General features: G+C 59.2%; 3 protein-coding genes across 4 annotated transcripts in view; all 3 read left to right on the plus strand.

Moving 5' to 3' along the window:
* Positions 1-3958, plus strand: part of SLC12A4 (solute carrier family 12 member 4) — a 24329-nt gene extending 20371 nt beyond the window's left edge. The window contains exons 14-24 of one of the 2 annotated variants that reach the window (XM_030795117.1): positions 103-201; positions 477-596; positions 844-948; positions 1174-1342; positions 1646-1841; positions 1949-2118; positions 2207-2338; positions 2413-2520; positions 2731-2915; positions 3064-3197; positions 3354-3958. In XM_030795117.1, the coding sequence (XP_030650977.1) occupies positions 103-201; positions 477-596; positions 844-948; positions 1174-1342; positions 1646-1841; positions 1949-2118; positions 2207-2338; positions 2413-2520; positions 2731-2915; positions 3064-3197; positions 3354-3445 (1510 nt within the window). In that variant the 3' untranslated portion in view covers positions 3446-3958. Of the gene's footprint in view, positions 1-102; positions 202-476; positions 597-843; positions 949-1173; positions 1343-1645; positions 1842-1948; positions 2119-2206; positions 2339-2412; positions 2521-2730; positions 2916-3063; positions 3198-3344 lie in introns of both variants that reach the window. The other variant, XM_030795121.1, reaches the window with a different exon arrangement.
* On the plus strand, positions 3526-8365 carry LCAT (lecithin-cholesterol acyltransferase). Its single transcript, XM_012504716.2, has 6 exons — positions 3526-4337; positions 5072-5228; positions 5308-5423; positions 5518-5613; positions 5697-5921; positions 7769-8365. The coding sequence occupies exons 1-6, from the start codon at positions 4184-4186 to the stop codon at positions 8341-8343; spliced, it is 1323 nt and encodes a 440-aa protein (XP_012360170.2). The 5' UTR covers positions 3526-4183; the 3' UTR covers positions 8344-8365.
* Positions 8366-10831: 2466 nt separating this feature from the next.
* PSMB10 (proteasome 20S subunit beta 10) lies at positions 10832-13332 on the plus strand. The gene is made up of 8 exons (XM_003262910.4): positions 10832-11140; positions 11349-11436; positions 11522-11619; positions 11731-11871; positions 12138-12253; positions 12357-12415; positions 12886-13037; positions 13163-13332. The coding sequence occupies exons 1-8, from the start codon at positions 11085-11087 to the stop codon at positions 13272-13274; spliced, it is 822 nt and encodes a 273-aa protein (XP_003262958.2). The 5' UTR covers positions 10832-11084; the 3' UTR covers positions 13275-13332.
* The last annotated feature ends 217 nt before the right edge of the window (positions 13333-13549 follow it).

Here is a 13549-nt window from a genome sequence, read left to right on the forward strand (position 1 = left end):
CCATGCAGGGCAGAGACCCCGTTTCTGGGCCAGGCCCAGCCGGACATCAGGTCCCTGGCTGCCGAGGAGGCTGCTCTTCGCCAACCGCCCCCTGTGCCGCAGGTTCTTTCTGATGTGCTACCTGTTCGTGAACCTGGCCTGTGCGGTACAGACACTCCTGAGGACCCCCAACTGGCGGCCCCGGTTCAAGTACTATCACTGGTGAGCCACGTCTCTGACACGGGAGGCCCTGGGGAGGCCAGGAGCCTCATTCTGGGTGAGGCTTGGGCTTCCTGGGTAGGGAGCTCTTGATGAAACACTGTGGGGAGGGAGATTATGGGGCTGGGGGGGACTGGACCTAGGTCTTGCACCTGGTGACCTGACTACCCACCTGGGACCTCCCACCCGGGACCTGACAGGGCTACCAGGACATGGGCCAGGCTGTGGCCAGGGGCCCTCCTGGTCCTGCCCTGACTCTGCCCTCCCCTCTTGTCCAGGGCGCTGTCCTTCCTGGGCATGAGTCTCTGCCTGGCCCTTATGTTTGTCTCCTCCTGGTACTATGCCCTGGTGGCCATGCTCATCGCCGGTATGATCTACAAATACATCGAGTACCAAGGGTGAGTGAGCGCTGCCACCTGGTCTCTGCCAGCAGCCTGCACAGCCCTGAGGGGGCCCGGCTGAGCAGGCAGGGTGGTCTGACTTTGGGGTGGGCAGGGAGCTGGGCCACCGTGGGTGCCAGGACTGGGGACTGTAACTCAGGACCCCTGGGTGGTCTTGAGGGGCAGAACCCCTCCACCTCGCATCCACATAGACAGGACCCCCTGGGCAGCACCAGGGGCTCACCAGCTGTGGTGGAATCTGCAGGGCTGAGAAGGAGTGGGGTGACGGGATCCGAGGCCTGTCCCTGAGCGCCGCCCGCTACGCGCTGTTGCGGCTGGAGGAGGGGCCTCCTCACACCAAGAACTGGCGGTGAGTTCCCGCCAGACCCTGGCCAGGACACAGAGGTTCTTAGGGGTCGCTGTCGGGGTCAGAGGGTCGAGAGGTGCCGGCTCCCCGTCCTGGGGCTGCCAGGGGCACCCTCCTCGGCCATGCTACCCAAACCTGCAGGGACCATGACCCGAGAAGGGAAGAAGAGGAGGGGCTCCCTGGAACGGCCGGCCCTGGTCTCAGGCTTCCCCCACCCGGCCACTGCAGGCCGCAGCTGCTGGTGCTACTGAAGCTGGACGAGGACCTGCATGTGAAGTACCCGCGGCTCCTCACCTTCGCCTCCCAGCTCAAGGCCGGCAAGGGCCTGACCATTGTTGGTTCTGTCATCCAGGGGAGCTTCTTGGAGAGCTATGGCGAGGCTCAGGCCGCCGAGCAGGTACCTGCTTTGGGGAGAGAGAGCTGAGCCAGACTGCAGGGGTCTGGACTGCAGCTGGCACGGAGGGGAGGGCCCAGTCTTGGCCAGGGTGGCCGGCCAGGCAGCCAGCACTGCTGCCACCTGAGAGCTGGCACAAGGGGGAGCCAGCAGTCGCATCTTGAAAACTTGGCCTCTGGGTAGGCAGCTCGTTGCCCCCAGGCCCTCCTCCACCCAAAAGTCGTTTTGTTCCCGAGGGGCCTTGGGAGGAAGCCCAGAGGCAGGAAGCTGATGGCCTCCCGTTGGCCCTGGGTGTGTTCCCCACAGACCATCAAGAACATGATGGAAATTGAGAAGGTGAAGGGCTTCTGCCAGGTGGTGGTGGCCAGCAAGGTGCGGGAGGGGCTGGCCCACCTCATCCAGTCCTGCGGCCTGGGCGGCATGCGGCATAACTCCGTGGTGCTGGGCTGGCCCTACGGCTGGCGACAGAGCGAGGACCCCCGTGCCTGGAAGACCTTCATTGGTGTGTGAAGGCCTGGGCCTGGGCTGGGCCCGGTGGGCAGGGGTGAAGTGAGGTGGCAGTGGCTAGAGGGCCACAGGCTGGTGGTCAGCCGTGCTCTTCCTCCCCAGACACCGTGCGCTGCACTACGGCTGCCCACCTGGCCCTGCTTGTGCCCAAGAACATCGCCTTCTACCCCAGCAACCACGAGCGCTACCTGGAGGGCCACATAGACGTGTGGTGGATCGTGCATGACGGTGGTATGCTCATGCTTCTGCCCTTCCTGCTGCGCCAGCATAAGGTAGGCCAGGGGGTGGGTGCAGGTGAGAGGGGCTGGGCCCTCCAAGGAGCGGCTGTGACCAAACCGCCCACCCGGTCCCTTGCCTCAGGTCTGGAGGAAGTGCCGGATGCGCATCTTCACAGTGGCCCAGATGGATGACAACAGCATCCAGATGAAGAAGGACCTGGCCGTCTTCCTGTACCATCTGCGCCTTGAGGCCGAGGTGGAGGTGGTGGAGATGGTGAGCCCCCTGCCCTGGACCCGTGGATACCATGTCCTGTGCAGCTGGGTCCTCACGGCCAACCCTGTCCCCAGCATAACAGTGACATCTCTGCATACACCTACGAGCGGACGCTGATGATGGAGCAGCGGTCACAGATGCTGCGGCAGATGAGACTGACCAAGACTGAGCGGGAGCGAGAAGTCAGTGCCCTTTGTGTTTCAGGCCAGGGTGGGTGGCAGGGTCAGGACTTTGGAGACCGCATCGGTGGGTGTGGAGGAATCAGAATGACTCACCGCAGCCCTACCCAAGCTAGCGCTCATTTCCCAGAGGCAAGGTGGTCACGTTGCGCCAGACAGGCCCCGTCCCCCTTTTCCTATGGGACCAAGGCTATCTCCTGCAATTGTCCCCAGGCCCAGCTGGTCAAGGATCGGCACTCAGTCCTGCGGCTGGAGAGCCTGTACTCGGACGAGGAAGATGAGTCTGCAGTGGGGGCTGACAAGATCCAGATGACATGGACCAGGGACAAGTACATGACTGAGACCTGGGACCCCAGCCATGCCCCTGACAATTTCCGGGAGCTGGTGCATATTAAGCCGTGAGTGCAGCAAAAACAGCCCCAGCGGCGCTGGAATCTAGGGGTGGAGGTGGGGTGGGGCAGACAAGTAGTGTTAGGTGGGCCAGGGGTGGGGACCCTCCTTGCAGGATGGCTCATGGTGACCTGTGACTGCCTACACTACGTGTAGGGACCAATCCAATGTGCGGCGCATGCACACTGCTGTGAAGCTCAATGAAGTCATTGTCACGCGCTCCCACGATGCCCGCCTGGTTCTCCTAAACATGCCTGGCCCACCCAGGAACAGTGAAGGCGACGAGAACTGTATCCCTTTGTGGAGAGGCAGGCAGTTGGGAGGTGGACAGCATGGGAGGTCAGGCCAGCAGCTCCTCTCCCAGGCACCCCTGGGTGGGCGTGGCCCCGGTGGCCCGGGGTTGCCCATTGATTCGGTTGTTGCCTCCTTGACTTGAGGCCCTGCAGACATGGAGTTCCTCGAGGTGCTGACCGAGGGCCTTGAGCGGGTGCTGTTGGTGCGCGGTGGTGGCCGTGAAGTCATCACCATCTACTCCTGAGCCCAGTGTCATCTTGTGGCCTGGAGTTGAGGTCTTGGCCAGGACATCACAAGCTGTGGTCTGGGGTAACAGCCTCTTCCCAGCACCCACCTGCCAGTCCTGCTTGCCTGGCCCTGTCCTGGACCCAGCTTTGCTAGGTCTCCTTGGAAACCAGGCCTGGGCCTCAAAATGGAGATGGATCCCAGGTCTTGTGGGACCCTGGGAGGTTTGGGGACTTTACTGTCTAGCACCCCAGTAGGCCTGTCCTGGCCAGAGAAGACTGGTAGAGACCGAGTGGGGTTTAAAGGCAGCCGGCCTGGCCCAGCCCAGGAGCGCTATTTATTGCATATTTATTATTTGGATGTCACCATCAGAGACGAAGGGAAGGGTAGCCAGGGAGGGAGTCCAGCCCAGCTGCCTGCAGAAAGATCTGGCTCAGTCTACTATGGGCAGGGCCCCCCACCAAGCTGAGCCAAATGGAGACAGCCGAGCTGAGGCCTGACTTTTTCAATAAAACATTGTGTACTTCTGGGCCTCCTGCTGCCCCGGCTCTGTTTCCCCTGGCGCCAAGAGAAGAAGGCGGAACTGAACCCAGGCCCAGAGCCGGCTCCCTGAGGCTGTGCCCCTTTCCGGCAATCTCTGGCCACAACCCCCACTGGCCAGGCCGTCCCTCCCACTGGCCCTGGGGCCCCTCCCACTCCCACACCAGATAAGGCCAGCCCAGTGCCGCTTCCTCTGGCAGTAGGCACCAGGGCTGGAATGGGGCCGCCCGGCTCCCCATGGCAGTGGGTGCCGCTGCTGCTGGGGCTGCTGCTCCCTTCTGCCGCCCCCTTCTGGCTCCTCAATGTGCTCTTCCCCCCGCACACCACGCCCAAGGCTGAGCTCAGTAACCACACACGGCCTGTCATCCTCGGTAAGCCCCCACCAGGCCCCTGATGCACCACGCCAGACCCTGGGGAGCCTGGGCCCCAGCCCCTGGCAGCTGACCCGGCCAAAGCCCTTTTGCTTTGCATAAGCCCCGACATAAGTACCTGCCGTGGTGTGGGGAGGGGCCAAAAGCTTGTCCCGTAGAGGAATGACCTCCCTTCTCCCCCCACACTGTGTCTCTCAGTTGTCTGACCCAGGGGGGCGGAGTGGGGGACTGGGTGTGCCTGAGGTCTTGGCTGGGGCATCACAAGCTGTGGTCAGTCACAGCCACACCAGACTCTGGGCCAAGCCCCACCACTCCTTCCTTGGCCCCCACCCACCAAGGACAAGATGCCCAGCCCAGGACCGGTGAGCAGGAGAGGCCCATCCATGCCCGGCCCCTATTAGGCCCAGCCCCCATGCCCCCAGACCTATCTGTTCCCACCTTGGACTTTGGCAATAAAGGAGCGCCAGGCTGGGTGTTTGCTCTGCAGAGGCAGGGGTCAGCGGCCTTGGCCTCAGCACCTCGGCACCTTCCCTTCCTCAGGGAAGCCTGGGCTTTGGCTACTGGGGGGACAGCGGGGAGAGGGGGTGTAAGCAGGGGAGGGTAAGTGTGCTTTGTACCTGGGGGTTGAGGGTGTGGGAGGTGGGGGGTGGGTCTGGTCACTGCAGCATCTGGGGTGACTGGGGTAAGGGTCACGGGGGGAATCCAGAGTCCAGAGTGAGGGCCGCTGCTCACAGTGCCCGGCTGCCTGGGGAATCAGCTAGAAGCCAAGCTGGACAAACCAGATGTGGTGAACTGGATGTGCTACCGCAAGACAGAGGACTTCTTCACCATCTGGCTGGATCTCAACATGTTCCTACCCCTTGGGGTAGACTGCTGGATCGATAACACCAGGTACAGCCATGTGCTCTGCCCCAGCCCCGACATGCTGCCCCTTGGCTACTGGCTGCTGAGTGGCACCCCCGCCCCGCAGGGTTGTCTACAACCGGAGCTCTGGGCTCGTGTCCAACGCCCCTGGTGTCCAGATCCGCGTTCCTGGCTTTGGCAAGACCTACTCTGTGGAGTACCTGGACAGCAGCAAGCTGGCAGGTTTGTGTCAGAGGGCAGGGCTGGGGCTCCAGGCTGGGGTGCTGGCCCACAGAAGGCATGGCCCAAGCCCCTGGTGCTGCTGCTCCCCCGACAGGGTACCTGCACACGCTGGTGCAGAACCTGGTCAACAACGGCTACGTGCGGGACGAGACTGTGCGCGCCGCCCCCTATGACTGGCGGCTGGAGCCCGGTGAGTGTCTCTGCAGATGACCGGCTTGGGGTGGGGCAAGTGCCCCAGACCCCAGTTGCCCTGACCCCTTCCACCCACTGCAGGCCAGCAGGAGGAGTACTACCGCAAGCTCGCAGGGCTGGTGGAGGAGATGCACGCTGCTTATGGGAAGCCTGTCTTCCTCATTGGCCACAGCCTCGGCTGTCTACACTTGCTCTATTTCCTGCTGCGCCAGCCCCAGGCCTGGAAGGACCGCTTCATCGATGGCTTCATCTCTCTTGGGGCTCCCTGGGGTGGCTCCATCAAGCCCATGCTGGTCTTGGCCTCAGGTGAGAAGGCCTCGACCACTTATGCCCAGCAATGGGTGAGACCAAGCTGATCCTGGGCCTGCCTTCATTGCGACTCCTGCTCACAGTGGCCTCTAGGGGTGCTATCTACCACCCCCGGCCAGCATGCTCGCTGTCACTGGCCCCCAGAGCAGTGACCCTGGCCTGGGCAATTAGGGTGGCTCCTTCCAGAGTCTGTGTCAGTGATGGCAAAGGGGCAGTGAACACAGAAAGTGAATCCCAGCTATCTGCCCCCAGGTTTGTTCCTTGTAGCCCCAGAGCCTGCCTACCCAGCCCTTGCCTGCCTTCCGCTTGCTCGCAGGAGCGCCTTTGCCCAGGGATGTGCTTTACTGAGGATGGATCTGCCAGAGCTAGGGCCAGACCCCCCGAGGCCCCGCCTGCCCTTCCCTAGGGAGTGGCACCAGGGCCCAGTACTGACACAGCTACCACCTACTCCCCACCCCCTGTACCCTGGGAGCTGGTCTGGAAAGAGAAACACAGTCTGGACAAGAGAAACACTCATCGGACACCACCAATAAACATCAAACAGACACCTCTTGTTTCCCCCTTTCTGGAGCACAACTCTGTGGCCCCCATTGCTGCACAAGCCACACAAGGAGCAGAAAGACACATGCCCGAGGGAGGACAGCCAGTACTGCCCCCACCATCCCGGGCCTCACCCACCATCCCCACATGCCCCGGTCCTCAGCCCTGCCTACATTTTTTTTTTTTTTTGAGACAGGGTCTTATTCTGTTGCCCAGGCTGGAGTGCAGTGGCGCGATCATAGCCGCAGCCTCAATCTCCCTGGCCCAAGCAATCCTCCTGCCTCAGCCTCCCGGTTAGCTGAGACTATAGGCACACACCACCACACCTAATTTTTGTTTTTTAGTAGAGACGGGGTCTTGCTATGTTGCCCAGGCTGGTCTCAAACTCCTGAGCTTAAGTGATCTTCCTGCCTCAGCCTCCCAAAGTGCTGAGATTACAGGCATGAGCCACTGTGCTGGGCCTTTTATAAAATATTTGTTTATTTATTTTGAGATGGAGTCTCACTCTGTTTCCCAGGCTAGAGTGCAGTAGTGCACTCTCCACTCACTGCAACCTCCGCCTCCCCAGTTCAAGTGATTCTTCTGCTTCAGCCTCCCTAGTAGCTAAGATCACAGGCATGTGCCACCACGCCTGGCTAATTTTTATATTTTTAGTAGAGACGAGGGTTCCCCATGTTGGCCAGGCTGGTCTCGAACTCCTGACCTCAAGTCATCTGCCTGTCTTGGCCTCCCAAAGTGCTGGGATTACAGGCGTGAGCCACCGTACCCAGCCCTATTTATTTATTTTTTAAGCTGGAATCTCACTGTGTCACCCAGGCTACAGTGCAGTGGTGTGATCATGGTTTACTGTAACCTCAAATTCTTAGGCTCAAGCAATCTTCCTGCCTTTGCCTCCTGAGTAGCTACGACTAGAGGTGCACTCCACTATGCCCAGCTGATTTTTTTTTTTTTTTTTTTGTAGAGACAGGGTCTCACTGCATTACCTAGGACTCCTGGCCTCAAGTGATCCTCCTGCCTCAGCCTCCCAAAGTGTTGGGATTACAGGGATGAGCCATGGCAGCTGCCCCTGCCCTCCTTTTGAAGCCCTACAGCTCCGCCCAACAGAGGTCTTATCAGGCCTTCTCATTGAGTAAGCTGACACTGAGCAGCATTGAATATCAGGCCTGCTCAAGCCTGTGGCTTAGAATCTGTGTCTAGATTGGGCAGGGACAAGATTGAGCATCTGGCTGAGCCTACACTCAGCAGGTTGTGGGCCAGGGGTAGCCAGGCCTGGCTCCCTGTCCCACCTTGCTCCATATCCACAGGTGACAACCAGGGCATCCCCATCATGTCCAGCATCAAGCTGAAAGAGGAGCAGCGCATAACCACCACCTCCCCCTGGATGTTTCCCTCTCGCATGGCGTGGCCTGAGGACCACGTGTTCATTTCCACACCCAGCTTCAACTACACAGGCCGTGACTTCCAGCGCTTCTTTGCAGACCTGCACTTTGAGGAAGGCTGGTACATGTGGCTACAGTCACGTGACCTCCTGGCAGGACTCCCAGCACCTGGTGTGGAAGTATACTGTCTTTATGGCGTGGGCCTACCCACGCCCCGCACCTACATCTACGACCACGGCTTCCCCTACACGGATCCTGTGGGTGTGCTCTATGAGGATGGTGACGACACAGTGGCGACGCGCAGCACCGAGCTATGTGGCCTGTGGCAGGGCCGCCAGCCACAGCCTGTGCACCTGCTGCCCCTGCACGGGATACAGCATCTCAACATGGTCTTCAGCAACCTGACCCTGGAGCACATCAATGCCATCCTGCTGGGTGCCTACCGCCAGGGTCCCCCTGCGTCCCCGACTGCCAGCCCAGAGCCCCCGCCTCCTGAATAAAGACCTTCCTTTGCTACCGTAAGCCCTGATGTCTATGTTGCAGGTTGAAGGGAGGCACTAGAGTCCCACACCAGGTTTCACTCCTCACCAGCCACAGGCTCAGTGCTGTGTGCAATGAGGCAAGATGGGCTCTGCTGAGGCCTGGGACTGAGCTGGGCACCCTAGATGTGCAGCTGCCCACTCTTCTGGTCAAGCTGTTGAGGTAGTGTGCACCATGCCTGCCTCTGTGCTGGGCGTGGGGACTGGAGCTGGCTCCACCCGCAGCTGTCAGAGGAGCACGGGGCGGGGGGGTTGGTGGGGGACAATTTGAGCTGTCTCTTCCAGCTCCCAAAAGGGCAGGTGAGACGACCTTTTGAGTGCTGGATGAATGACAGGGCCATAAGAGTTTAGAGGCCGGGCACGGTGGCTCACGCCTGTAATCCCAGCACTTTGGGAGACCAAGGCAGGCGGATCACCTGAACTCAGCAGTTTGAGACCAGCCAGGCCAACATGGCAGAAACCCCCGTCTCTACTAAAATACAAAACATTTGCCAGGTGTGGTGGCATGCGCCTGTCGTTCCAGCTACTCAGGAGGCTGAGGCACGAGAATCATTTGAACCTGGGAGGTGGAGGTCACTGTGAGCCAAGATCACGTCATTGCACTCCAGACTGGGCAACAGAATGAGACTGTCTCAAAAAAAAAAAAAAAAAAAAGAGACTGGGTCTCAAAAAAAAAAAATTTAGAATTAAAATCTGGGAGTGACAACCATTAATCAGATTTCACTAATGAAAGTTTAATTACTAATGAAGCTAAATGCTCTGAGGAAAGCTTAGGAAGCACAAGAGGCTGAGCCTTTCAGGTCAGCAAAGGCTTCCCAGAGGAGGCAGTGCCTACACTGAGGTCAGAGGGACAAGAAGAGTAATGGACCACTGTAAAGACTTGGGTTTGACTTGATTGAGCCCAGGAGTTCGAGACAAGCCTGGGCAACATAGTGAGACCTCATCTCTACAAAAATTTTAAAAATTAGGCCAGTGCGGTGGCTCATGCCTGTAATCCTAGCACTTTGGAAGGCCGAGGTGAGTGGATCACTTGAGGTCGGAAGTTTGAGACCAGCCTGACCAACATGGAGAAACCCCATCTCTACTAAAAATACAAAATTAGCCGGGCATGATGGCGCATGCCTGTAATCCCAGCTACTCGGGAGGCTGAGGCAGGAGAATCGTTTGAACCTGGGAGGTGGAGGTTGCAGTGAGCTGAGATCACGCTATTGCACTCCAGCCTGGGCAACAAGAGCAAAACTCCATCTCAAAAAAAAAAAAAAAAATTTTTTTTAATTAGCCAGGTGTGGCCACACCTGTGGTCAAATCTACTAGGGAGGCTGAGGTAGGAGGATTGCTTGAACCTGGGAGGCAGAGGTTTCAGTGAGCCAAGAGCAACGGCAAGACCTTGTGTCAAAGAAAAACCAAAAACGTAAAATAGGCCAGGCACAGTGGTTCATGGTTGTAAGCCTAGGACTTTGGGAGGCTAAGGAGGGTGGATCGCCTGAGTTCAGGAGTTCAAGACCAGCCTGGGCGACATGGTGAAACCCCATCTCTAACAAAAAAAAAATACAAAAAATTAGCCAGACATGGTGTGTGCCTGTGGTCCCAGCTACTCAGGAGGCTGAGGTGGAAGAGTGCTCGTGCCTGGGAGGCAGAGGTTCCAGTGAACCGAGATCACACCACTGTACTCCAGCCTGGGCAACAGAATAAGACCCCATCTCAAAAAAAAAAAAATTAAAATAAACCCTTTGAGACGGGGTCTATTGCCCAGGCCGGAGTGCAATGGTATGATCCATACTCACTGCAGCCTCGAACTCCTGGGCTTCCAAAGTGCTGGGATTACAGGTGGGAGCCACCAGGCCCAGACTGCTGAAGGGTTTAAACCAGAGAAAGAGTGTGACCAGATTTCCAATTCAGAAAGACCCGCTCTCTGCAGGGTAAGGTGTAGCCTGAGGTGGGGGGCAAGAATTGCAAGGTAACCAGGGAGGCCAGTGCAATGTCCAGGTGGGAGAGGATGCTAGCTGAGATGAGAAGTGCTAGGAAAAAGATGTGTGCAGACAAGAGTTCACTGGGGAGGTGAAATAACAAGGCTTGGCCATGAGTGGAACCCAGCACCCATGGTGCCCCTCTTAAGAGAGAGAAGATGGCACCTGAGACGGAAGATGGAAAGACCAGGGTCCCTGTGACTGAGGACTGAGCCTCTGTTTGAGGTTTCGCGGAGGAGTAAAGGCAACAAAAGAGGCGAGAGTTGGAAGAAAGGTGACAAGGAACAAAAGTCAGCTATGCCTGATGCTACTGGGTGGCCAGCAACAATGCAGACTTGGCCAAGGCTCTGAGAGCTTTACTATGCTGGGACTGGAGGTCAGAGTTGAGGCTAGGGTAAGAGCAAGCGGCTCAGATGGAGGGGGAGGAGGACCTGAACAACGTCCAGAAGGGAAGAGATTTGTCCCTCTCTCCAACAGAGGACCCAGTGAGCAGCACAGAGGGCACAGCAAGGGACATCATCCGGTTCCCCAAATGCTCAGAGCCACAAGCAAAGCCGAAAGTGAAAGACAAGATGCAGAAAACCGCCACGGGCCTTTGAGGAAGGGTAAAGGCGAAAGCGAAAGCAGGAAGGACAGACGTGGAGCCTAGCAGAGGACTTTTTAGCTCCTCACTGGCCCTGCTTGTCTGACCGACCCATTCGCCCGCGACCCCTAATCCGCTCTGCCTGCCCCAAGATGCTGAAGCCAGCCCTGGAGCCCCGAGGGGGCTTCTCCTTCGAGAACTGCCAAAGGTGAAGCGGGGCCGCGGGGGGCGGTCACTCCTGAGCCGCCTCTGCTTGGTCGTGGCCTTTTTTCTCGGCTGGGGGTGGGGGAGGGTGTGTTGGGCGACTTGGGTTCCAGGCTTACCCCGGAAGATGAGGGAGACGGGGACCAGGTTAGCGGAAGCAACAGGGGTCTTGAAAGCAGAGCCGAAACTTGGGCGCCCTCCTCCGTTTCCAGAAATGCATCATTGGAACGCGTCCTCCCGGGGCTCAAGGTCCCTCATGCACGCAAGACCGGGACCACCATCGCGGGCCTGGTGTTCCAAGTGAGCAGCGGGGAGGGACGGGGAGCTGGAGGGGAGCCGGGAGTATCGAGCAGGCCCTGAGGCTGCGGTCCCTCCCTCTCCTCAGGACGGGGTCATTCTGGGCGCCGACACGCGAGCCACTAACGATTCGGTCGTGGCGGACAAGAGCTGCGAGAAGATCCACTTCATCACCCCCAAAATCTAGTGAGACTCCCCAGCCCAGTTCCCGCACGCAAAAAAGAACGGCCCCCTCGTTCCCATTCCGGTCCCCGAACGTCCCAGCCCTGCCCACACCGATCCTCCCTTTTCCCTCAGCTGCTGTGGGGCTGGAGTAGCCGCGGACGCCGAGATGACCACACGGATGGTGGCGTCCAAGATGGAGCTACATGCGCTATCCACGGGCCGCGAGCCCCGCGTGGCCACGGTCACTCGCATCCTGCGCCAGACGCTCTTCAGGTGCGGGGGCGGGGCTAACAGGACCCCAGGAGGGGTCGTTGCGGGGTCGGGGCCAATGGAAGGCGGGACAGAAAGAAGGGCGGGGCCGCGACGGGCCAGGTGACCGGAAGAGGCCGGCCCAACAGAAGCTGGGCTACAGGAAAAGGTGATGTCAGTCATCGGGCGCCAGGCCACAGGAAGGGGCGGGGACAGCACCTAGGCGCGGGGGCGTAGAGGGGCGGGGCCTAGGCCCCCGTTTGTGGCCGACCCCGCCCATTCTCGAGCAGGTACCGGGGCCACGTGGGTGCATCGCTGATCGTGGGCGGCGTAGACCTGACTGGACCGCAGCTCTACGGCGTGCATCCCCATGGCTCCTACAGCCGTCTGCCCTTCACAGCCCTGGGTGAGCGCTTCTGTCCCTTCTCCTCGAACTCTGCCCCTGTGACCTTGGCCTCACTCCAAACGGCGTGGCAGCGGTTGACTTCAGATGCTTTTCCTGCCTTCAGGCTCTGGTCAGGACGCGGCCCTGGCGGTGCTAGAAGACCGGTTCCAGCCGAACATGACGGTGAGCGGCCTCTGTCCCCGACTTTGTGGTCGCTAGTGGGATGTGCACCCGGGAGCTGGGGTAGCACAGGACCTTGACCCAGTGCGGGTGGGGGAAGGCTTGTCGGAGGAGGTGACCACTGAAGGGTGAGTGGAGTAAGGGCAGAGAAGTGCGGTCCCGACACAACACCGTCCAATACCAAAGCCTGGACGGCTGGGAGAAGTGGAAGCTCACAGAGGATCTTTACGAGCGGAGGGCGGAGGGAAGGACCAGTAGGGTCCTACTTATATCAACGTCTGGAGCCTAGATTTTGTTTGGGGTGGGATGGAAGCACGTGATGTTGCCTCGGAGGTGGCTAAGGCTCAGAGGGAGAAACACAGTGGGGGTTTGGGGGGCAAGACCAGATTGGGTGAATGGATAGGCAAGTCCCCAGGCTGTAGCCTAAGTTAACAGCAGAGGGCCCGTTAGGCCTCACACACCTATCACCACAGCTGGAGGCCGCTCAGGGGCTGCTGGTGGAAGCCATCACCGCCGGGATCTTGGGTGACCTGGGCTCCGGGGGCAACGTGGACGCATGTGTGATCACGAAGACTGGCGCCAAGCTGCTGCGGACACTGAGCTCACCCACAGAGCCCGTGAAGAGGTGAGAGCTGCAGATCGGGGACCACAGGGATGTGTGGGGCTGTAGCAGGGGAGATAGGGGGCTGCAAAAAGGGGATGGGCCACATGACAGGCCCATGTTCAGAGGCTGTCCCTCCTCCCTCCCAGGTCTGGCCGCTACCACTTTGTGCCTGGAACCACAGCTGTCCTGACCCAGACCGTGAAGCCACTAACCCTGGAGCTAGTGGAGGAAACTGTGCAGGCTATGGAAGTGGAGTAAGCTGAGGCTTAGAGCTTGGAACAAAGGGGAATAAACCCAGAAAATACAGTTAAACAGATGGCTGTGTCATTCTTGAGTGGAATGGGGTGGGCAGGCGGCCAGCAGGGCTCTGTAGCTAAGGCATCCCTGCAGGGGCCATTACCTACCATAGCTCTAGTGTCTGGCCTAAGAGATGCCCTTCATCCATAACCTCAGGCACATACAACTCCAGAACCCCAGCCCTGGCCAGCATTGCAGGCTTGGTCTCCACCCAAACCTTCCTTCTGACTCCACAC

The sequence above is a fragment of the Nomascus leucogenys genome, chromosome 2 (genome assembly GCF_006542625.1).
Source record: "Nomascus leucogenys isolate Asia chromosome 2, Asia_NLE_v1, whole genome shotgun sequence".
In the NCBI taxonomy this organism is placed as follows: domain Eukaryota; kingdom Metazoa; phylum Chordata; class Mammalia; order Primates; family Hylobatidae; genus Nomascus; species Nomascus leucogenys.

Excerpts from the sequence above, each read along its gene's own strand:
- LCAT (XM_012504716.2), top strand. The coding sequence starts at position 4,184 with ATGGGGCCGCCCGGCTCCCCATGGCAGTGGGTGCCGCTGCTGCTGGGG. Across the intron at positions 4,338-5,071 it reads CACACGGCCTGTCATCCTCG|TGCCCGGCTGCCTGGGGAAT; the intron begins GTAAGCCCCCAC and ends CGCTGCTCACAG. Across the intron at positions 5,614-5,696 it reads TGACTGGCGGCTGGAGCCCG|GCCAGCAGGAGGAGTACTAC; the intron begins GTGAGTGTCTCT and ends CACCCACTGCAG.
- PSMB10 (XM_003262910.4), top strand. The coding sequence starts at position 11,085 with ATGCTGAAGCCAGCCCTGGAGCCCCGAGGGGGCTTCTCCTTCGAGAAC. Across the intron at positions 11,437-11,521 it reads TCGCGGGCCTGGTGTTCCAA|GACGGGGTCATTCTGGGCGC; the intron begins GTGAGCAGCGGG and ends CCCTCTCCTCAG. Across the intron at positions 11,872-12,137 it reads CTGCGCCAGACGCTCTTCAG|GTACCGGGGCCACGTGGGTG; the intron begins GTGCGGGGGCGG and ends ATTCTCGAGCAG.